The 25,727-nt window shown below is 50.0% G+C and overlaps 1 protein-coding gene across 2 annotated transcripts in view; it reads left to right on the top strand.

Moving 5' to 3' along the window:
- GCKR (glucokinase regulator) overlaps positions 1-25,727 on the top strand; it is a 174,891-nt gene that overhangs the window by 84,066 nt on the left and 65,098 nt on the right. For both annotated transcript variants that reach the window (XM_068279823.1, XM_068279822.1), the window contains 4 exons: positions 6,708-6,805; positions 8,636-8,719; positions 8,962-9,111; positions 10,587-10,721. In XM_068279823.1, the coding sequence (XP_068135924.1) occupies positions 6,708-6,805; positions 8,636-8,719; positions 8,962-9,111; positions 10,587-10,721 (467 nt within the window). The remainder of the gene's footprint in view (positions 1-6,707; positions 6,806-8,635; positions 8,720-8,961; positions 9,112-10,586; positions 10,722-25,727) is intronic.

Genomic DNA, 25,727 nt, shown 5'->3' with positions numbered 1-25,727 from the left:
GACCTCACTGCATTCATTGCACAGTGACCTCACTGCTTGCATTGCACGGTGACCTCACTACATTCATTGCATGACAACCTCACTGCATTCATTGCATGGTGACTTCACTGCATTCATTGCACAGTGACCTCACTGCATTCATTGCACAGTGACCTCACTGCATTCATTGCACGGTGACCTCACTGCATTCATTGCACAGTGACCTCACTGCATTCATTGCATGGTGACCTCACTGCATTCATTGCATGGTGACTTCACTGCATTTTCTGCATAGTGACCTTACTGCATTCATTGCATGGTGATCTTACTTCATCCATTGCATGGTGACCTCACTGCATTCATTGCATGGTCATCCTACTACATTCATTGCACGGTGACCTCACTGCATTCATTGCATGATGACTTCACTGCATTCATTGCATGATGACTTCACTGCATTCATTGCATGCTGACCTCACTGCATTCATTGCATGGTGACTTCACTGCATTGATTGAACGGTGACCTCACTGCATTCATTGCACGGTGACCTCACTGCATTCATTGCACGGTGACCTCACTGCATTCATTGCACGGTGACCTCACTGCATTCATTGCATGGTGACTACACTGCATTCATTGCATGGTGACCTCACTGCATTCATTGCACGGTGACCTCACTGCATTCATTGCACGGTGACCTCACTGCATTCATTGCACGGTGACCTCACTGCATTCATTGCACGGTGACCTCACTGCATTCATTGCACGGTGACCTCACTGCATTGATTGCACGGTGACCTCACTGCATTCATTGCACGGTGACCTCACTGCATTCATTGCATGGTGACTACACTGCATTCATTGCATGGTGACCTCACTGCATTCATTGCATGGTAACCTCACTGCATTCATTGCATGGTGACCTCACTGCATTCAGCAGCCGTATGATGGAGGTCAAAGAGGTTCTGCTGGCTGCTGCCAATATCTGGTCAGGAAATCACACGCTGGGAATGTCGCTCTGCTGATTACAGATAGTGGTGATAAACCTCCCTGCAGAGCTTGGCACGCACACACGCCTGACATACCGGACAAAGAGCTGTCTCCAGGAATTCACCCAGCATGTCTTATCTCCACCCCCTCATCAGCTGACAGCGACCATCACTGCAAGATCTGACCAGGAGTAGGGATGATCAGAAAGAGCAAATTCCGCTCCGCCGGAAATCACGGATTCCGTCAGTGTTAAATTCCGTCGCTATGAAAATTCCGCCGGATTTGAACAAAATCCCGTGGAATTCTGGATTCCGTCGGAAAAATTGAAAAAAATCACTAAAGTAACCTTATTTACCTATATGGTGGCCCATAGTCCCTATTAACTTAGTCCTTTCCTCCTTTCTCCCTCCCTATTCCCTCCTCCCGGAAGAAGGAGAGTCTCATCTTCCAGGGAACTGTAGCATTTCAAAAGTCAGCTTACATACCATGGCTGGGAATTGAACCCAGGTCTCAGTGTGTGGTAGGTAACTGACTTAACCACTATACCACCAACAACACTACATGCTGAAGCCAGCCTAGCATGTACCATTATGATCAATCCAAGAGAAAAGTTAGCTTGCTTAAGGATATGTAGCATGTCAAAAGCTGTGAATTAAACCCAGGTCTCAGTGTGTGGTAGGTAACTAAATTAACCACTATACCACCAACACTACATGCTGAAGCCAGCCTAGCATGTACCATTATGATCAATCCAAGAGAAAAATTTGCATGATTAAGGATTTGTAGCATGTCAAAAGCCAACTCACCATGGCTGGGAATTGAACCCAGGTCTCAGTGTGTGGTAGATAACTGACTTAACCACTATACCACCACCCTACATGCTGATGCCAGCCTAACATGTACCATTATGATCAATTCAAGAGAAAAATTAGCAGGCTTAAGGATTTGTAGCATGTCAAAAGCCAACTCACATTGGCTGGGAATTGAACCCAGGTCTGAGTGTGTGGTAGGTAACTGACTTAACCACTATACCACCAACACTACATGCTGAAGCCAGCCTAGCATGTACCATTATGATCAATCCAAGAGAAAAATTAGCGTGCTTAAGGATTTGTAGCATGTCAAAAGCCAACTCACATTGGCTGGGAATTGAACCCAGGACTCAGTGTGTGGTAGGTAACTGACTTAACCACTATACCCCCAACACTACATGCTGAAGCCAGCCTAGCATGAACTATTGTGATATACCCAAGAAAAAAATGAGCTCTCTCTCTCTCTCTCTCTAGGACTTGATGCCATGGAACTGAATTTTCAGCTTAAAACCATCAATGGATACCGGCAGAATTTTACAGGCATTTTTGGAATTCCGCCAGATTGAAAAAGCAATTCCGTTCCGCCCAAACGGAACGGAATGATCAATTTCCGCCTAAAAATTCCAGAAAATACAATTCTGCGGAAAGCGGTGACCATCCCTACTAGAGAGAGAGAGAGAGAGAGAGAGAGAGAGAGAGAGAGATGAATCTACCTGGCCATCTGGGGTTCTCTTCGGACAACTGGAGAAGGACTTAGGAGTACTCATCGACAACAAGTTAAATAATCATACTCAATGCCAAGCCGCTGCAGCTAAAGCGAACAAAATTTTGGGATGCATTAAAAGGGAAAAAAAAACTCGAGATGCTAGCATAATATTGCCTCTGTTTAACTCTCTAGTAAGGCCACATCTGGAATATGGAATTCAGTTCTGGGCACCACATTACAAAAAAAGATATTGCAGTTTTAGAGCAGGTGCAGAGACGAGCTACAAAATTGATACGTGGGATGGAAGGCCTCGCTTACCAAGAAAGGTTAGATAAACTGGGTTTATTTAGTCTAGAGATAAGACGCCTTGGAGGGGATCTAATTAACATGTATAAATACATCAGAGGGCAATATAATAGCTTGGCGGATGAGCTTTTTGTCCCTAGGCCTTCTCAAAGGACTAGAAGACATGAGCTGCGCATGGAGGAAAAACGTTTTAGCCATTTATTTAGGAAAGGGTTCTTTACAGTAAGAGTGATTAAGATGTGGAATGCATTGCCACAGGAATTTGTTATGGCAAACTCTATACCTGCATTTAAAGGGGGCTTAGATGCTTTTCTTGCATTGAAAGACATCCATGGCTACAATTACTAGGTTATGCCTGATGATGTTGATCCAGGGATTTTATCTGATTGCCATCTGGAGTCAGGAAGGAATTTTTCCCTTTTGGGGCTAATTGGACCATGCCTTGTGGGGGGTTTTTCGCCTTCCTCTGGATCAACAGGGGTATGTGGGGGACGGGCTGGAGTTGTACTTTGTACTGGTTGAACTCGATGGATGTATGTCTTTTTTCAACCAAAATAACTATGTAACTATGTAACTATGTAACTATGTAACCGTTGAACACAAAAGGCAAGGCCATGCCTGGCTACAAATCCTTAAGCAAGCTAATTTTTCTCTTGGATTAAGCATAATGGTACATGCTAGGCTGGCTTCAGCATGTGGTGTTGGTGGTATAGTGGTTAAGTCAGTTACCTACCACACACTGAGACCTGGGTTCAATTCCCAGCCAATGTGAGTTGGCTTTTGACATGCTAAAAATCCGCGGAATTCAAAAACGTTCCGCGCAGTTCCGTTTTAGAGCTATAGCAATTCCGTTCCGACCGGCGGAATTGGAATTGGCCCAATTCTGCGGCTGCCCAGAATCGCGGAATCCAGCGAGCATCCCTAACCAGGAGTCCCCCCCCCCCCCCCCACCAGTCACTCACTGCACAGTAGATGAGCACATGTAATTAGGGCGCCTAGAATAAATAATGCCGGATATTGCCACTAGTAGAGTATCAGTAAAATTACTGATAGTCTACTTTTTAATGCCAATGGTAGAATATTCGTAAACATTACCAATATTTTACTTTGATCAAACCCTACTCTCACACAGAACCCTCCCTCTACTGATGCCTAACCCTAACACCTCCCTCTACCGATGCCTAACCCTAAGACCTTCCTCTACTGATGCCTAACCCTAACACCTCCCTCTACTGATGCCTAACCCTAATACCTCCCTCTACTGATGCCTAACCCTAACACCTCCCTCTACCGATGCCTAACCCTAAGACCTTCCTCTACTGATGCCTAACCCTAACACCTCCCTCTACTGATGCCTAACCCTAACACCTCCCTCTACCGATGCCTAACCCTAAGACCTTCCTCTACTGATGCCTAACCCTAACACCTCCCTCTACTGATGCCTAACCCTAAAACCTCCCTCTACTGATGCCTAACCCTAAGACCTTCCTCTACTGATGCCTAACCCTAAGACCTTCCTCTACTGATGCCTAACCCTAACACCTCCCTCTACTGATGCCTAATCCTAACACCTCCCTCTACTGATGCCTAAACCTAAGACCTCCCTCTACCAATGCATGACCCTAACACCTCCCTCTACTGATGCATAACCCTAAGACCTCCCTCTACCAATGCATAACCCTAAGACCTCCCTCTACCAATGCATAACCCTAAGACCTCCTTCTACCAATGCCTAACCCTAAGACCTCCCTCTACCAATACATAACCCTAACACCTCCCTCTACTGATGCCTAACCCTAAGGCCTCCCTCTACCAATGCCTAACGCTAAGACCTCCCTCTAGCAATGCATAACCCTAAGACCTCCCTCTACCAATGCCTAACCCTAAGACCTCCCTCTACCAATGCATAACCCTAAGACCTCCCTCTACCAATGCATAACCCTAAGACCTTCCTATACCAATGCATAACCCTAAGACCTCCCTCTACCGATGCCTAACCCTAAGACCTCCCTCTACCAATGCATAACCCTAAGGCCTCCCTCAACCAATGCATAACCCTAACACCTCCCTCTACCAATGCCTAACCCTAAGACCTCCCTCTAGCAATGCATAACCCTAAGACCTCCCTCTACCAATGCATAACCCTAAGACCTCCCTCTACCAATGCCTAACCCTAAGACCTCCCTCTACCAATGCATAACCCTAAGACCTTCCTATACCAATGCATAACCCTAAGACCTCCCTCTACCGATGCCTAACCCTAAGGCCTCCCTCTACCAATGCATAACCCTAAGACCTCCCTCTACCAACGCCTAACTCTAAGACCTCCCTCTACCAACGCCTAACCCTAAGACCTCCCTCTACCAATGCCTAACCCTAAGGCCTCCCTCAACCAATGCATAACCCTAAGACCTCCCTCTACCAATGCCTAACCCTAAGACCTCCCTCTACCAACGCCTAACCCTAAGACCTCCCTCTACCAATGCCTAACCCGAAGACCTCCCTCTACCAACGCCTAACCCTAGGACATCCCTCTGCCAATTCCTCACTCCTATCCCTCCTCTGCCACAAAGCCGCGATTAGCACCATTACAGGGAAATTGCAAAAGAACCCAAAGGCTTCTATTGTATGATTTTCATATTAAGACTTCCTATTCAATTTCCCTATGTTTTTTCTATTGAAGCCGGATGGGAGGGGAGCCATGCAAGCTGTTTTTAGTGCACACAACGCCACAGCGTGCCACAGACTGAGAGGAGCATGAATAAACTGTAAACAAAAAATTTCCACAGACTGATTACCCATTTCTCTTGCTTTGGCAATGCCTGTATGTATCTAGGCCATGCCAATAAAGCTATCTCTGCTTAGATTAGTGTCAGAGCGCATACCATGGGCGATATATAATGATTGGTAATAATGAACTGTTAGATTTTTATGAATGACTATGAATGACTATGGTTACTGTTTCAGTAATACGGGAAGGGGGGGGGGGGCAGAGAGAGCACTCTGCCGCAGAATCATATGAATGCCATTTTCTGCATTGTTGTGCGATGGGGGTGGAGCAATGCAAATGTAAATGCAATCACAAAGTATAAAACATACTTTGTGATTGCATTTGCATTGCTCCACCCCCATCGCACCACAATGCAGAAAATGGCATTCATATGATTCTGCGGCAGAGTGCTCTCTCTGCCCTCCCCCTTCCCGTATTACTGAAACAGTAACCATAGTCATTCATAGTCATTCATAAAAATCTAACAGTTCATTATTACCAATCATTATATATCGCCCATGGTATGCGCTCTGACACTAATCTAAGCAGAGATAGCTTTATTGGCATGGCCTAGATACATACAGGCATTGCCAAAGCAGGAGAAATGGGCAATCAGTCTGTGGAAATTTTCTGTTTACAGTTTATTCATGCTCCTCTCAGTCTGTGGCACGCTGTGGCGTTGTGCGGACTAAAAACAGCTTGCATGGCTGCAGAAAGAGGCGGTCAGAGAACCCGCCTCCCCTCCCATCTGTAGATGGACTTGGGTTAATATATTCCTTTTGAGGAAAGTGATGAGATTGAGATGGCTTTACTTCCCCCTCACCATCCCAGGAACGCCCAGAGAGATGGAGGAACAACTTGCAGTGAAGGCAGGAGAGGTAGATATGGACACTCTCACTGACCAAATCCAATGGAGTTTCGTAAACCGCCACAAAGACATATAGTCGAGAGAACTCTCCATACACTTTCAAAAAAGCATGGTTCCGGTAGTTCCTCCATGAAGACAAGGGTATTATGGGGAGAAGGTGGGTAGAGACTCCCTGTCCTACAGTAAGAGCTGGTCTCTATGGCTGTACTCGTGGCTCCTAGTTGAGTGTCAGGGTGATTATCTTTCCTAACGTGGATACTTCTCTCTGTCCACAGATGAAGTCAGTGAGGTGGAGAAGATGGTGGAGATGGTGAAGGAGAAGACATCAAATATCCACGCCATTTCTCATGCCACAGCAGGGCAGTATCTGCCGGTGAGTATATAGTGTGTCCCTCCTCCAGTCTCCTGTCTTCTTCTGCTGCCCTCGTAACCTATCATTCCCTGTCAACCGTCCATGGGCCTCTCAGATTGCTCAGACGGGAAACGGTACAATCCATGCAGTATGTAAGGTTCTTCATTTGATGATGCATTTTCCTTCCAGCTCAGAATTTTCCCTTTCATACAGCGGTTGTTTTACCACCAGAAAGACGATGAGAATCAGTTAGTAAGCGGACAGTTGTAAAGGAACCGTGAGTCCATGTGCTTTAGAAAACTCCGCCCAGATGAATGTTCTGGGCCACCTCAGCAAATAGTCCAGCGATTGTACAGCGATTCACCGTGGCAGATCACTAAGTGAAAATGAGCGCATTGTCTCCTTTTGTCCCCGCTTTAAGCCTGATACACATCCAATTTTGCTTGGCCAATGACTGGGCAATTTAACCACCTCCATATTGTATGCGGGCCAGCAGATTTTGGACACTGTAGGTATCACATGGAAGTGGTAAAGTTGGTTTCTCTACTAAAAAATGTGTTGGATTGAATTGATCAGCCGTCATTAATGGTAATGTTATCTGCGTAGGAGGCTTTATAAGTATGAAGATCTGAAAAGTTCTGTTTGGATGTCAGGAAGTTCTGAGATGTGCGATAGGAGAGGCTATACTATCATTTCTCACAGACAGCGGCGTAGCAATAGGGGGTGCAGTGAGATAGCTTGAGATTATGGGGCCCCATAGCAAAGCTTTCATGGGGCCCTCAGATGGAGGCACTCTTGAGCAATGCCGCCTGCCCCTACCCTATGGATGTGAGTTAACTGGCAATTTACATTCTCTGCACATAGTCCATGAGCACTGAGACACAGTCAGAGGGTGGAGGAAAACAAGAAAGTTAATGGTGAATACCTCAAGTACCCACTGGGCCCTCTATACTCCAGTGCCCCATAGCAGCTGGTATGGCTATCGCTCTGCCCTTGGTTGCAACCGCACATTGAGGCGTGTGGTATTAGCTCTCTATTGGTCATGTGCTGGTGATAATCACTTCTATCGATACTTTGAATAGTGGTTATTATTAACAGATTGTTCACCATCCCCCTCTTGCACCTCCGACACTGTGGTTGTCCTTGCCAGGTTTTGGAGGACAGTTTCAATTGCCATGTACAGAGTGCTTGGGGGCCCCATTGTATAATTTGCTCTGGCACTCATAGCTCCTTAGCTACGTCACTGCTCGCAGAATTGAGGCCATCAGGTATTATGTCTGTAGTCCTAGTTATGACCACCACATATTTTCTTATAGTAAATAATTACTGGTAGGTCATGAGTGAGATAATTGTTTGTACCACCTTGTTTGGAGGCATCAGTACTGGAGAAGACCCTCACTAAACATTAACACTAGGCTGGCTTCTCTAAAGTACTCAAGGTATTCAGACCACGTGTGGTGACTTCCATACAGAGACCCTTGTGCTATCGGCAGGTGGTCATTGGGCCAGCACCAAATATACTTACACTGCTTACTTTTTAACTCAAATTATAAAGTATGTTTTTTTTGTTTTTTTAAATCTAAGTATCAAAATCCAAAGGATCAAGTCTAGAATGAAATAAAGCAGTACCAGAGTTTGTTGTGGGATCTAGTGGAGTCCTTTTACTCTTTGGTAAATCTTGCAGAGGTAACGAGTGATGGAAGGTTTGGTTGTATATGGTTGGTTGTAAGCTGCCAGTGGGAACTTGTTGTAACATGACTTGAGGTCCCTATATCTCCATCTACTGTATCTACTCCATCTTCTCTCTGACTGATATATAAGAATGTATGACACCATCCTTATCTCCATTAGGATTCCACCAAGAAGATCATTCCCAACATCATGAGTATCACGTGGCCAATCTTATTCCTGGAGTATGAGGGGGCGTTCATCCAGGTACTTGTCAGTCGTCATTTCTGTGCTCTGGTCTTGTGAAGTCAGTGTGGATGAAGCTGAATATGTAGACCTAAAGCATTGACATCTAGTAGAAATTAAGTATCTAAATTGCTCAGAAAGAATGTTGTAAAAGCTGGTTGACACTAAAACATAATCAGAAGACCTTGATGGCTGAGAGAACATTTGTCGGAACGTTGCAATTGCTTGTGTTTGTAACAGGATTGTTGGTCTTTCCCCATCAGAAGTTCCAGAGGGAACTAAGCAGTAAGTGGATCCTGAACACGGTGACCAGTGGGGCCCATGTTCTGAAGGGTCGAATATACCGAAACTTCCCGGTGGATTTCAGAATCAGTAACACCAAACATTTCCACAGAGCGGTCTCCACTCTCCAGGTGAGTCTACCGGTGAAAATATGCTCTGCCACTCCCTAAGTCCCTTTTTCATTTGCCTTTATGAAAATATGGATTTAAATGGTGTATTGAGGAGCATACATAGTTGTTGAATGTGTAATAGAGTCTTGGAGAGAGCTCCAGAGAATGGTTATAACACAAGAGAACTCTTGAAAGTGTGGACAAGAAATGGAGGAGAAAAGCAGTTTGTGGTTGAGGCAAATCTTTTATATCAGTTTTAGGTGGACTGTAGAAGACACAGGATACCAAATTGCTTAGCAGTCAGTATGTTAGACCTCAGCTACATTCTGAAGGTTGCTAGGAAGCCTGTGTAGGGACTGATAGTGAGGAACAGCGATAATTGACAGAGGAGAAAGTACGGATTTGGGTGGAGTTTTTAATGATCGGCCATAAATCTTAAGCTGGCCATACACTGGCCCGATTTACCGCCGTTTCGACAGCAGATTCGATCACTGGGATCGAATCTGCTGCCAATCGTTCGCGCTACACGCCGAATTTCGATTCATTTCGTCCGATCCCATCGATCGCGCCGTGCGGAAAATAACCGTCGATCGCCCGCGGGTAAAGAGCGCATCGCTAGCGGCGTTCGAGTGCCTGACGACCGACGCAATAGAGCTGCAATACATTACCTGCTCCGCCGGCGCGACTGCCCCCGCTCGTCTCCGCTCTTCTCCGCTCTGGTCTCCGGCATGCCTTTACTTATTCCTGCCCGGCAGGAAGTTTAAACAGTAGAGGGCACTCTACTGTTTAAACTTCCTGCTGGGCAGGAAGAAGTGAAGCATGCTGGAGCCGGAGACCGGAGCGGAGAAGAAGAGCGGAGAGAGACCCGGGAGTCGCGCCAGCGGAGCAGGTAATGTATGTGGGGGGGGGGGGGGGCGGCGGCAGCAGCAGCACCACCACAACAGATTGTGATCGGTTTCAGGCTGAAATCAGTTCACAATCTGTTTGCAGTAAAGGTAGCCATACGATCCCTCTCTGATCAGATTCAATCAGATAGGGATCTGTCTGTTGGTCGAATATGATGGCAAATCGACCAGTGTATGGCCACCTTTAGGTTCATTACGACTTTCCAAATCTTAACAACCATCTCTCAAAGATGGAAACCCCCAACCACTTCTACTGATGCTTTTCTCTAACTTCTATGCCTATCTCTAACTCCCTGACCCTAACTGATAATGTTAACCTCACCCTAATCCTAACTCTCATCAAAGATCCCCAACCTTATCCTTCTAACAATTACCTTACCATTAGCTTCAGTGGTTGCTAATCTTCCACCTCTCCTTTTTCCATATTTAGCTTCTGTACCATCAATAACTCCATCAATAACTCCATGAGCACCATTGTCTTCTGCACTGGAGTCATCTTCTTATGCCTTGCCCAAACTTCCAGGGCACGGTATGTATTTCCTTTCTTATAGCTCCTGCTACCATAACATGATGTTCCTGTGTTATATACAGCGGCTGACCGGTCATTCCCTGACTCGTTGCACAGAGGTCCTTCTCCAGTCCATTCATGGGGAACAGATCCTGAGTGAGCAGACCAAGAACACAGAGATCTCCAAACACGTAGAGGTGGCGTTATCAAAGGACAAGGCAAGTAATGGGGCTGATAGTGCCAACCACCATGACAGACATCATCTAAAAACGACTAGCTAAAGATGTGTGTCCCACCACAGTAGGTTCCAAGATAAGAAAGGCCACCTCCAGAGGCCCATGTACACATACAGTGGGTTGCAAAAGTATTCGGCCCCCTTGAAGTTTTGCACATTTTGTCATATTACTGCCACAAACATGAATCAATTTTATTGGAATTCCACATGAAAGACCAACACAAAGTGGTGTACACATGAGAAGTGGAATGAAAATCATACATGATTCCAAACATTTTTTACAAATAAATAACTGCAAAGTGATGTGTGCATAATTATTCGGCCCCCTTTGATCTGAGTGCAGTCAGTTGCCTATAGACATTGCCTGATGAGTGCTAATGACTAAATAGAGTGCATCTGTGTGTAATCTAATGTTAGTACAAATACAGCTGCTCTGTGACAGCCTCAGAGGTTGTCTAAGAGAATATTGGGAGCAACAACACCATGAAGTCCAAAGAACACACCAGACAGGTCAGGGATCAAGTTATTGAGAAATTTAAAGCAGGCTTAGGCTACAAAAAGATTTCCGAAGCCTTGAACATCCCACGGAGCACTGTTCAAGCGATCATTCAGAAATGGAAGGAGTATGGCACAACTGTAAACCTACCAAGAGAAGGCCATCCACCTAAACTCACAGGCCGAACAAGGAGAGCGCTGATCAGAAATGCAGTCAAGAGGCCCATGGTGACTCTGGAAGAGCTGCAGAGATCTACAGCTCAGGTGGGAGACTCTGTCCATAGGACAACTATTAGTCATGCACTGCACAAAGTTGGCCTTTATGGAAGAGTGGCAAGAAGAAAGGCATTGTTAACAGAAAGCATAAGAAGTCCCGTTTGCAGTTTGCCACAAGCCATGTGGGGGACACAGCAAACATGTGGAAGAAGGTGCTCTGATCAGATGAGACCAAAATGGAACTTTTTGGCCAAAATGCAAAATGCTATGTGTGGCGGAAAACTAACACTGCACATCACTCTGAACACACCATCCCCACTGTCAAATATGGTGGTGGCAGCATCATGCTCTGGGGGTGCTTCTCTTCAGCAGGGACAGGGAAGCTGGTCAGAGTTGATGGGAAGATGGATGGAGCCAAATACAGGGCAACCTTGGAAGAAAACCTCTTTGAGACTGCAAAAGACTTGAGACTGGGGCGGAGGTTCACCTTCCAGCAGGACAACGACCCTAAACATAAAGCCAGGGCAACAATGGAATGGTTTAAAACAAAACATATCCATGTGTTAGAATGGCCCAGTCAAAGTCCAGATCTAAATCCAATCGAGAATCTGTGGCAAGATCTGAAAACTGCTGTTCACAAACGCTGTCCATCTAATCGGACTGAGCTGGAGCTGTTTTGCAAAGAAGAATGGGCAAGGATTTCAGTCTCTAGATGTGCAAAGCTGGTAGAGACATACCCTAAAAGACTGGCAGCTGTAATTGCAGCAAAAGGTGGTTCTACAAAGTATTGACTCAGGGGGCCGAATAATTACGCACACCCCACTTTGCAGTTATTTATTTGTAAAAAATGTTTGGAATGATGTATGATTTTTGTTCCACTTCTCACATGTACACCACTTTGTATTGGTCTTTCACATGGAATTCCAATAAAATTGATGCATGTTTGTGGCAGTAATGTGACAAAATGTGGAAAACTTCAAGGGGGCTGAATACTTTTGCAACCCACTGTAAGTAGCTGTTGAAGATAGGTTTCTTCTAGAAGTTGAATCAGTAGAAAATAGATGGCCAAGGGTTATTTAGCAGACACCATGGGCCATATGTAATTTCATTTTTCTACTGAGTTTCTCCCCTAGGTGATAATTTAACTTGTCAGTAAGCAACTTGTAGGTAGTTTTTTAATTGCAGATTGCTGAATAGTTATTTTAAAGAGAGGAAGATAAAAAAAATGATCTCCAAGGAGGAAAGTCGGGAGAAAAAGGAACGTGCATGTGGGCCATGACCCTTATTATTCACTCATTCTCCGGAGCTTTCTCTAAGGCCCCGTTCACACTTGCGGTTTAGTAAAAACCGCACCGGATGTCCGGACCGCACCGTATCCGGACCGGACCTGATCCGTACGGTTCCTATCCGGATCCGGTCTGTTTGCATCCGGTTTCCGTGCGGTGTGAACACGGTTGCGGTCCGGATCCAGTTTCTTAAGGAGATAACATCCTGTAAATACCTGGGGTCTGGGAGGTCAGCAGAAGGGTCTGGGGTCATTGTTGGAGACAGGTGGATGTGTGGAGACCATCCGTGGATACAGAGACTGCAGTTGGGACCATGGATCCAGGCATTTTTTACTCGTAAACCTGGGAATTCTCTCCTTCCTGTTGTTCGCCTCCTTGTCAGACATATCAGACATGTTGCTGCCAAAACGAGCTCCAGCATGAAATCGCTGCTGCCCCACTCTTTGAACGCTGGGCCCATGTGGTCCCCATCCAAAATGCATAGGAAGTGGGGTAGAACGTTCGGTTTTTGTAGCCAGTGTGTTGTGCGCTCTCCGGCTCTCATTGCTTTGTATTGGCCGGATGGTGCAGTCCGGCTCCGCCCCGGATACGGCTGCCGGAGGAGCCGGACCAAAAAATAGCGCATGTTGGAACGGATGCCGGAGTCTGGATCCGATCCGGATCCGGTCCGGCTCCGGTCCGGCAGAACGGACGCATGTGAACGGACGCATAGGCTTTCATTGCTATGCCGTGCGTCCGTTCCGTCCGTTCTGCAAGCGGTGCGGCTCCGGCACGGCGATTCCGGACGGCGACCGCCAATGTGAACCGGGCCTTAGGTGATAGAGCCACTCCTTATTAATCACTCATTCTCCGGAGCTTTCTCCAAGGTGATAGAGCCACTCCTTATTAATCACTCATTCTCCGGAGCTTTCTCTAAGGTGATAGAGCCACTCCTTATTAAGCCACCAGCAAGCAAGACAATACTCAGAGGAATTGTGACAGTCATTTTCACCTACTTTTTGGAACTTTTTTAATATTTCAGTTGCAGAGTCCTAAAAGTTATTTTAACCTTCCTGGCGGTTAATTTTTTCTGCCAAATAGGCAGAAATCCATTTTTTTTTATTTATTTTTTTTTGTTTCATGTAAAGCTACCTGAGTGGTAGCTACATGAAACACCACTAGAGGGCACATGTGTCCCTCTAGTGCGATCCTCGCCGGCATCAATAGCAAACAGGGGAATGCCATGGCGACGATCGAAATGACGTCATGGACGTCAGCCGACGTCCTGACGTCAGATGCCTCAGATCCAGCCCATAGCGCAGCCTGGAACTCATTGGTCCGGGCAGCGCAGGGCTCTGGCGGGGGGGGGCCCTCTTGCGCCGCTGCGTACGGGCGATTGCCGCAGAGCGGCGGCGATCGAGCTGTACGTGCGGCTAGCAAAGTGCTAGCTGCGCGCACGGCACTTTGAATGGGGCAAATCGCCCCACTAGAGGCAGAGATATCCTCCTGCGCAGCATAGCCCGAGCTCAGCTCGGGCTTACCGCCAGGAAGGTTAAACAGAAAATGAACCATTTTCTCCTGGGAGAAAACTTGGGAGAAGAAGTGAACTGTTTGTGGGCCATTGGCCTATATGCAATTAGCATTTTCTCCTGGGTTTTCTCCTGGGAGATCATTTTTCATCCTCAATTTTAAATAATTTGATGCATTGTAAAATTGAAAAAGTACTTGCAAGTTGGTGAAAAAAGTGCTATCAGAATTAGTCGGAATATATTACTCGGAACACCGCCTTGTGCGGTGATTATCGGAACAAATGTAGCAAAATGTTCATTCATGAAGATTACCGCAAGCGGTGTGAGGTCGGGAAGTACCGCTCCCTCTGATGTGGCGATACCAATGTAAGTGAATGGAGACACAGAGACCTCCCAGGCAGCTGCAGCAGAGCGGAACACGGAGAAATGTATCAACTCTGCAGCTTCCGTGTCTCCGCCTGCCTACCGCCTGCCTACCGCCAGCTTAGCTCGGGGAATCTCTGCACTGCTTCCGCACATGGATACTTTTTTATGAATGCCCACCCAGAAGTCTAAAAATCCGCCAGCAGTGTTTTCCCGCACTGATTTCCTGTACCGACAGCACTTTCATGAATGATAGCCATAGTAAAACTTGAATAAAGGTTTTACTTTCAGAAAACTCTGGTTTGGACATCTAGCATTAAAGGGATACTGTAGGGGGGTCAGGGGAAAATGAGTTGAACTTACCCGGGGCTTCTAACGGTTCCCCGCAGACATCCTGTGTTGGCGCAGCCACTCACCGATGCTCCGGCCCCGCCTCCGGTTCACTTCTGGAATTTCATACTTTAAAGTCTGAAAACCACTGCGCCTGCACGCCCGTGTCCTCGCTCCCGCTGATGTCATCAAGAGCGCACAGCGCAGGCTCAGTATGGTCTGTGTCTGCGCAGTACACTCCTGGTGACATCAGCGGGAGCGAGGACACGGGCGTGCAGGCGCAGTGGTTTTCTGACTTTAAAGTCAGAAATTCCAGAAGTGAACTGGAGGCGGGCCCGGAGCATCGGTGAGTGGCTGCGCCAACACAGGTTGTCTGCGGGGGACTATTAGAAGCCCTGGGTAAGTTCAGCTCATTTTCCCCCGACCCCCCTACAGTATCCCTTTAACTGCAGTAGATGTCCAACTAGATCAAAAGCGCATTGAGTACAGCCAAAAAAGCATTTTAAGTGTTTTAAACGACCTATAAATTTTTATACAATACTGTATCATTTAACAACAAAATGATGTAATAAACAAACAGGATTGTATATTTTATACATGAAGACAACTTTTTTGCATGTCTGAAACCTTGCAGCTGGATTCGTTTGTAAGTAGGGGACTGTGTGTATACTGAATTGTACGTAATCTGATATAAAAGCATGTTTGAGAAGACAGTAAAGGTGCTGCCAAGTGAATGCCAGAGCGACAAAGAGACCAATTTCAGGATGGAAATTGGTCACATGGTAGATCGCGCAGGCTGCAAGATGTCGGGCCGAAGTTGGTTGGTTGGGTGTACGGCGGCACAACAGCCAATGTTGGAACAAGCGACAAAATGACAAAACCCTCCGACGCTGACACCGCAATGTTTATGTGTGCATTTATACATTTCCTGTCCAGTCTCAGCCTCCATGCGGTTTCTATCCATCTCGCCGGGTTCCGCATACACTCATACATGCTAGCAGCGCATAGCGTCTGACGTCAGAGACTATGCAGCGCTACCATGTACGTGTGCATGCGGCTGTTACCCGGCATGGACGGTCACCACGTGGTTTCTATCCATCTCGCTGGGTTCTGCATACACTCATACATGCTAGCAGCGCATAGCGTCTGACGTCAGAGACTATGCAGCGCTACCATGTACGTGTGCATGCGGCTGTTACCCGGCATGGACGGTCACCACACGGTTTCTATCCATCTCGCCGGGTTCCGCATACACTCATACATGCTAGCAGCACATAGCGTCTGACGTCAGAGACTATGCAGCGCTACCGTGTACGTGTGCATGCGGCTGTTACCCGGCATGGACGGTCACCACGCGGTTTCTATCCATCTCGCTGGGTTCTGCATACACTCATACATGCTAGCAGCGCATAGCGTCTGACGTCAGAGACTATGCAGCGCTACCATGTACATGTGCATGCGGCTGTTACCCGGCATGGACGGTCACCACGCGGTTTCTATCCATCTCACCGGGTTCCGCATACACTCATACACGCTAGCAGCGCATAGCGTCTGACGTCAGAGGCTATGCAGCGCTACCATGTACATGTGCATGCGGCTGTTACCCGGCATGGACGGTCACCACGCGGTTTCTATCCATCTCGCCGGGTTCTGCATACACTCATACATGCTAGCAGCGCATAGCGTCTGACGTCAGAGACTATGCAGCGCTACCATGTACGTGTGCATGCGGCTGTTACCCGGCATGGACGGTCACCACGCGGTTTCTATCCATCTCGCCGGGTTCCGCATACACTCATACATGCTAGCAGCGCATAGCGTCTGACGTCAGAGACTATGCAGCGCTACCATGTACGTGTGCATGCGGCTGTTACCCGGCATGGACGGTCACCACGCGGTTTCTATCCATCTCGCTGGGTTCCGCATACACTCATACATGCTAGCAGCGCATAGCGTCTGACGTCAGAGACTATGCAGCGCTACCATGTACATGTGCATGCGGATGTTACCCGGCATGGACGGTCACCACGCGGTTTCTATCCATCTCGCCGGGTTCCGCATACACTCATACATGCTAGCAGCGCATAGCGTCTGACGTCAGAGACTATGCAGCGCTACCATGTACATGTGCATGCGGCTGTTACCCGGCATGGACGGTCACCACGCGGTTTCTATCCATCTCGCCGGGTTCCGCATACACTCATACATGCTAGCAGCGCATAGCGTCTGACGTCAGAGACTATGCAGCGCTACCATGTACATGTGCATGCGGCTGTTACCCGGCATGGACGGTCACCACGCGGTTTCTATCCATCTCGCCGGGTTCTGCATACACTCATACATGCTAGCAGCGCATAGCGTCTGACGTCAGAGGCTATGCAGCGCTACCATGTACATGTGCATGCGGCTGTTACCCGGCATGGACGGTCGCCACGCGGTTTCTATCCATCTCGCCGGGTTCTGCATACACTCATACATGCTAGCAGCACATAGCGTCTGACGTCAGAGACTATGCAGCGCTACCATGTACGTGTGCATGCGGCTGTTACCCGGCATGGACGGTCACCACGTGGTTTCTATCCATCTCGCTGGGTTCCGCATACACTCATACATGCTAGCAGCGCATAGCGTCTGACGTCAGAGACTTTGCAGCGCTACCATGTACATGTGCATGCGGCTGTTACCCGGCATGGACGGTCACCACGCGGTTTCTATCCATCTCGCCGGGTTCTGCATACACTCATACATGCTAGCAGCGCATAGCGTCTGACGTCAGAGACTATGCAGCGCTACCATGTACATGTGCATGCGGCTGTTACCCGGCATGGACGGTCACCACGCGGTTTCTATCCATCTCGCCGGGTTCTGCATACACTCATACATGCTAGCAGCGCATAGCGTCTGACGTCAGAGGCTATGCAGCGCTACCATGTACATGTGCATGCGGCTGTTACCCGGCATGGACGGTCACCACGCGGTTTCTATCCATCTCGCCGGGTTCCGCATACACTCATACACGCTAGCAGCGCATAGCGTCTGACGTCAGAGACTATGCAGCGCTACCATGTACATGTGCATGCGGCTGTTACCCGGCATGGACGGTCACCACGCGGTTTCTATCCATCTCGCTGGGTTCCGCATACACTCATACATGCTAGCAGTGCATAGCGTCTGACGTCAGAGACTATGCAGCGCTACCATGTACGTGTGCATGCGGCTGTTACCCGGCATGGACGGTCACCACGCGGTTTCTATCCATCTCGCCGGGTTCCGCATACACTCATACACGCTAGCAGCGCATAGCGTCTGACGTCAGAGACTATGCAGCGCTACCATGTACATGTGCATGCGGCTGTTACCCGGCATGGACGGTCACCACGCGGTTTCTATCCATCTCGCCGGGTTCCGCATACACTCATACATGCTAGCAGCGCATAGCGTCTGACGTCAGAGACTATGCAGCGCTACCATGTACGTGTGCATGCGGCTGTTACCCGGCATGGACGGTCACCACGCGGTTTCTATCCATCTCGCCGGGTTCTGCATACACTCATACATGCTAGCAGCGCATAGCGTCTGACGTCAGAGACTATGCAGCGCTACCATGTACATGTGCATGCGGCTGTTACCCGGCATGGACGGTCACCACGCGGTTTCTATCCATCTCGCCGGGTTCCGCATACACTCATACATGCTAGCAGCGCATAGCGTCTGACGTCAGAGACTATGCAGCGCTACCATGTACATGTGCATGCGGCTGTTACCCGGCATGGACGGTCACCACGCGGTTTCTATCCATCTCGCCGGGTTCTGCATACACTCATACATGCTAGCAGCGCATAGCGTCTGACGTCAGAGACTATGCAGCGCTACCATGTACATGTGCATGCGGCTGTTACCCGGCATGGACGGTCACCACGCGGTTTCTATCCATCTCGCTGGGTTCTGCATACACTCATACATGCTAGCAGCGCATAGCGTCTGACGTCAGAGACTATGCAGCGCTACCATGTACGTGTGCATGCGGCTGTTACCCGGCATGGACGGTCACCACGCGGTTTCTATCCATCTCGCTGGGTTCCGCATACACTCATACATGCTAGCAGCGCATAGCGTCTGACGTCAGAGACTATGCAGCGCTACCATGTACGTGTGCATGCGGATGTTACCCGGCATGGACGGTCACCACGCGGTTTCTATCCATCTCGCCGGGTTCTGCATACACTCATACATGCTAGCAGCGCATAGCGTCTGACGTCAGACACTATGCAGCGCTACCATGTACGTGTGCATGCGGCTGTTACCCGGCATGGACGGTCACCACGCGGTTTCTATCCATCTCGCCGGGTTCTGCATACACTCATACATGCTAGCAGCGCATAGCGTCTGACGTCAGAGACTATGCAGCGCTACCATGTACATGTGCATGCGGCTGTTACCCGGCATGGACGGTCACCACGCGGTTTCTATCCATCTCGCTGGGTTCTGCATACACTCATACATGCTAGCAGCGCATAGCGTCTGACGTCAGAGACTATGCAGCGGTACCATGTACATGTGCATGCGGCTGTTACCCGGCATGGACGGTCACCACGCGGTTTCTATCCATCTCGCCGGGTTCCGCATACACTCATACATGCTAGCAGCGCATAGCGTCTGACGTCAGAGACTATGCAGCGCTACCATGTACGTGTGCATGCGGCTGTTACCCGGCATGGACGGTCACCACACGGTTTCTATCCATCTCGCCGGGTTCCGCATACACTCATACATGCTAGCAGCGCATAGCGTCTGACGTCAGAGACTATGCAGCGCTACCATGTACATGTGCATGCGGCTGTTACCCGGCATGGACGGTCACCACGCGGTTTCTATCCATCTCGCCGGGTTCCGCATACACTCATACATGCTAGCAGCGCATAGCGTCTGACGTCAGAGACTATGCAGCGCTACCATGTACGTGTGCATGCGGCTGTTACCCGGCATGGACGGTCACCACGCGGTTTCTATCCATCTCGCCGGGTTCCGCATACACTCATACATGCTAGCAGCGCATAGCGTCTGACGTCAGAGACTATGCAGCGCTACCATGTACATGTGCATGCGGCTGTTACCCGGCATGGACGGTCACCACACGGTTTCTATCCATCTCGCCGGGTTCCGCATACACTCATACATGCTAGCAGCGCATAGCGTCTGACGTCAGAGACTATGCAGCGCTACCGTGTACATGTGCATGCGGCTGTTACCCGGCATGGACGGTCACCACGCGGTTTCTATCCATCTCGCCGGGTTCTGCATACACTCATACATGCTAGCAGTGCATAGCGTCTGACGTCAGAGACTATGCAGCGCTACCATGTACATGTGCATGCGGCTGTTACCCGGCATGGACGGTCACCACGCGGTTTCTATCCATCTCGCCGGGTTCTGCATACACTCATACATGCTAGCAGCACATAGCGTCTGACGTCAGAGACTATGCAGCGCTACCATGTACGTGTGCATGCGGCTGTTACCCGGCATGGACGGTCACCACGCGGTTTCTATCCATCTCGCCGGGTTCCGCATACACTCATACACGCTAGCAGCGCATAGCGTCTGACGTCAGAGACTATGCAGCGCTACCATGTACGTGTGCATGCGGCTGTTACCCGGCATGGACGGTCACCACGCGGTTTCTATCCATCTCGCCGGGTTCCGCATACACTCATACATGCTAGCAGCGCATAGCGTCTGACGTCAGAGACTATGCAGCGGTACCATGTACATGTGCATGCGGCTGTTACCCGGCATGGACGGTCACCACGCGGTTTCTATCCATCTCGCTGGGTTCCGCATACACTCATACATGCTAGCAGCGCATAGCGTCTGACGTCAGAGGCTATGCAGCGGTACCATGTACGTGTGCATGCGGCTGTTACCCGGCATGGACGGTCACCACGCGGTTTCTATCCATCTCGCTGGGTTCCGCATACACTCATACATGCTAGCAGCGCATAGCGTCTGACGTCAGAGACTATGCAGCGCTACCATGTACATGTGCATGCGGCTGTTACCCGGCATGGACGGTCACCACACGGTTTCTATCCATCTCGCCGGGTTCTGCATACACTCATACATGCTAGCAGCGCATAGCGTCTGACGTCAGAGACTATGCAGCGCTACCATGTACGTGTGCATGCGGCTGTTACCCGGCATGGACGGTCACCACGCGGTTTCTATCCATCTCGCCGGGTTCCGCATACACTCATACATGCTAGCAGCGCATAGCGTCTGACGTCAGAGACTATGCAGCGCTACCATGTACGTGTGCATGCGGCTGTTACCCGGCATGGACGGTCACCACGCGGTTTCTATCCATCTCGCCGGGTTCTGCATACACTCATACATGCTAGCAGCGCATAGCGTCTGACGTCAGAGACTATGCAGCGCTACCATGTACGTGTGCATGCGGATGTTACCCGGCATGGACGGTCACCACGCGGTTTCTATCCATCTCGCCGGGTTCTGCATACACTCATACATGCTAGCAGCGCATAGCGTCTGACGTCAGAGACTATGCAGCGCTACCATGTACGTGTGCATGCGGCTGTTACCCGGCATGGACGGTCACCACGCGGTTTCTTTCCATCTCGCCGGGTTCCGCATACACTCATACATGCTAGCAGCGCATAGCGTCTGACGTCAGAGACTATGCAGCGGTACCATGTACATGTGCATGCGGCTGTTACCCGGCATGGACGGTCACCACGCGGTTTCTATCCATCTCGCTGGGTTCCGCATACACTCATACATGCTAGCAGCGCATAGCGTCTGACGTCAGAGACTATGCAGCGCTACCATGTACGTGTGCATGCGGCTGTTACCCGGCATGGACGGTCACCACGCGGTTTCTATCCATCTCGCCGGGTTCCGCATACACTCATACATGCTAGCAGCGCATAGCGTCTGACGTCAGAGACTATGCAGCGGTACCATGTACATGTGCATGCGGCTGTTACCCGGCATGGACGGTCACCACGCGGTTTCTATCCATCTCGCTGGGTTCCGCATACACTCATACATGCTAGCAGCGCATAGCGTCTGACGTCAGAGACTATGCAGCGCTACCATGTACATGTGCATGCGGCTGTTACCCGGCATGGACGGTCACCACACGGTTTCTATCCATCTCGCCGGGTTCCGCATACACTCATACATGCTAGCAGCGCATAGCGTCTGACGTCAGAGGCTATGCAGCGCTACCGTGTACGTGTGCATGCGGCTGTTACCCGGCATGGACGGTCACCACGCGGTTTCTATCCATCTCGCCGGGTTCCGCATACACTCATACATGCTAGCAGCGCATAGCGTCTGACGTCAGAGACTATGCAGCGCTACCGTGTACGTGTGCATGCGGATGTTACCCGGCATGGACGGTCACCACGCGGTTTCTATCCATCTCGCCGGGTTCTGCATACACTCATACATGCTAGCAGCGCATAGCGTCTGACGTCAGAGACTATGCAGCGCTACCATGTACGTGTGCATGTGGCTGTTACCCGGCATGGACGGTCACCACACGGTTTCTATCCATCTCGCTGGGTTCCGCATACACTCATACATGCTAGCAGCGCATAGCGTCTGACGTCAGAGACTATGCAGCGCTACCATGTACATGTGCATGCGGCTGTTACCCGGCATGGACGGTCACCACGCGGTTTCTATCCATCTCGCTGGGTTCCGCATACACTCATACATGCTAGCAGCGCATAGCGTCTGACGTCAGAGACTATGCAGCGCTACCATGTACGTGTGCATGCGGCTGTTACCCGGCATGGACGGTCACCACGTGGTTTCTATCCATCTCGCCGGGTTCTGCATACACTCATACATGCTAGCAGCGCATAGCGTCTGACGTCAGAGACTATGCAGCGCTACCATGTACATGTGCATGCGGCTGTTACCCGGCATGGACGGTCACCACGTGGTTTCTATCCATCTCGCTGGGTTCCGCATACACTCATACATGCTAGCAGCGCATAGCGTCTGACGTCAGAGGCTATGCAGCGCTACCATGTACATGTGCATGCGGCTGTTACCCGGCATGGACGGTCACCACGCGGTTTCTATCCATCTCGCCCGGTTTTGCATACACTCATACATGCTAGCAGCGCATAGCGTCTGACGTCAGAGACTATGCAGCGCTACCATGTACGTGTGCATGCGGCTGTTACCCGGCATGGACGGTCACCACGTGGTTTCTATCCATCTCGCCGGGTTCTGCATACACTCATACATGCTAGCAGCGCATAGCGTCTGACGTCAGAGACTATGCAGCGCTACCATGTACGTGTGCATGCGGCTGTTACCCGGCATGGACGGTCACCACGCGGTTTCTATCCATCTCGCCGGGTTCTGCATACACTCATACATGCTAGCAGCGCATAGCGTCTGACGTCAGAGACTATGCAGCGCTACCATGTACGTGTGCATGCGGCTGTTACCCGGCATGGACGGTCACCACGCGGTTTCTATCCATCTCGCCGGGTTCCGCATACACTCATACATGCTAGCAGCGCATAGCGTCTGACGTCAGAGGCTATGCAGCGCTACCATGTACGTGTGCATGCGGCTGTTACCCGGCATGGACGGTCACCACGCGGTTTCTATCCATCTCGCTGGGTTCCGCATACACTCATACATGCTAGCAGCGCATAGCGTCTGACGTCAGAGACTTTGCAGCGCTACCATGTACGTGTGCATGCGGCTGTTACCTGGCATGGACGGTCACCACGCGGTTTCTATCCATCTCGCCGGGTTCCGCATACACTCATACATGCTAGCAGCGCATAGCGTCTGACGTCAGAGACTATGCAGCGCTACCATGTACGTGTGCATGCGGCTGTTACCCGGCATGGACGGTCACCACGTGGTTTCTATCCATCTCGCTGGGTTCCGCATACACTCATACATGCTAGCAGCGCATAGCGTCTGACGTCAGAGACTTTGCAGCGCTACCATGTACGTGTGCATGCGGCTGTTACCTGGCATGGACGGTCACCACGCGGTTTCTATCCATCTCGCCGGGTTCCGCATACACTCATACATGCTAGCAGCGCATAGCGTCTGACGTCAGAGACTATGCAGCGCTACCATGTACGTGTGCATGCGGCTGTTACCCGGCATGGACGGTCACCACGCGGTTTCTATCCATCTCGCTGGGTTCCGCATACACTCATACATGCTAGCAGCGCATAGCGTCTGACGTCAGAGACTTTGCAGCGCTACCATGTACGTGTGCATGCGGCTGTTACCTGGCATGGACGGTCACCACGCGGTTTCTATCCATCTCGCCGGGTTCCGCATACACTCATACATGCTAGCAGCGCATAGCGTCTGACGTCAGAGACTATGCAGCGCTACCATGTACGTGTGCATGCGGCTGTTACCCGGCATGGACGGTCACCACGTGGTTTCTATCCATCTCGCTGGGTTCCGCATACACTCATACATGCTAGCAGCGCATAGCGTCTGACGTCAGAGACTTTGCAGCGCTACCATGTACGTGTGCATGCGGCTGTTACCTGGCATGGACGGTCACCACGCGGTTTCTATCCATCTCGCCGGGTTCCGCATACACTCATACATGCTAGCAGCGCATAGCGTCTGACGTCAGAGACTATGCAGCGCTACCATGTACGTGTGCATGCGGCTGTTACCCGGCATGGACGGTCACCACGCGGTTTCTATCCATCTCGCCGGGTTCTGCATACACTCATACATGCTAGCAGTGCATAGCGTCTGACGTCAGAGACTATGCAGCGCTACCATGTACGTGTGCATGCGGCTGTTACCCGGCATGGACGGTCACCACGCGGTTTCTATCCATCTCACCGGGTTCTGCATACACTCATACATGCTAGCAGCGCATAGCGTCTGACGTCAGACACTATGCAGCGCTACCATGTACATGTGCATGCGGCTGTTACCCGGCATGGACGGTCACCACGCGGTTTCTATCCATCTCGCCGGGTTCTGCATACACTCATACATGCTAGCAGCGCATAGCGTCTGACGTCAGAGACTATGCAGCGCTACCATGTACATGTGCATGTGGCTGTTACCCGGCATGGACGGTCACCACGCGGTTTCTATCCATCTCGCCGGGTTCCGCATACACTCATACATGCTAGCAGCGCATAGCGTCTGACGTCAGAGACTATGCAGCGCTACCATGTACATGTGCATGCGGCTGTTACCCGGCATGGACGGTCACCACGCGGTTTCTATCCATCTCGCTGGGTTCCGCATACACTCATACATGCTAGCAGCGCATAGCGTCTGACGTCAGAGACTATGCAGCGCTACCATGTACATGTGCATGCGGCTGTTACCCGGCATGGACGGTCACCACGCGGTTTCTATCCATCTCGCCGGGTTCTGCATACACTCATACATGCTAGCAGCGCATAGCGTCTGACGTCAGAGACTATGCAGCGCTACCATGTACATGTGCATGCGGCTGTTACCCGGCATGGACGGTCACCACGCGGTTTCTATCCATCTCGCCGGGTTCTGCATACACTCATACATGCTAGCAGCGCATAGCGTCTGACGTCAGAGACTATGCAGCGCTACCATGTACGTGTGCATGCGGATGTTACCCGGCATGGACGGTCACCACGCGGTTTCTATCCATCTCACCGGGTTCTGCATACACTCATACATGCTAGCAGCGCATAGCGTCTGACGTCAGAGACTATGCAGCGCTACCATGTACGTGTGCATGCGGCTGTTACCCGGCAT

This window comes from Hyperolius riggenbachi, chromosome 4 (genome assembly GCF_040937935.1).
Source record: "Hyperolius riggenbachi isolate aHypRig1 chromosome 4, aHypRig1.pri, whole genome shotgun sequence".
Lineage (NCBI taxonomy): Eukaryota > Metazoa > Chordata > Amphibia > Anura > Hyperoliidae > Hyperolius > Hyperolius riggenbachi.
This window is presented reverse-complemented; position numbering and strand designations above follow the sequence as displayed.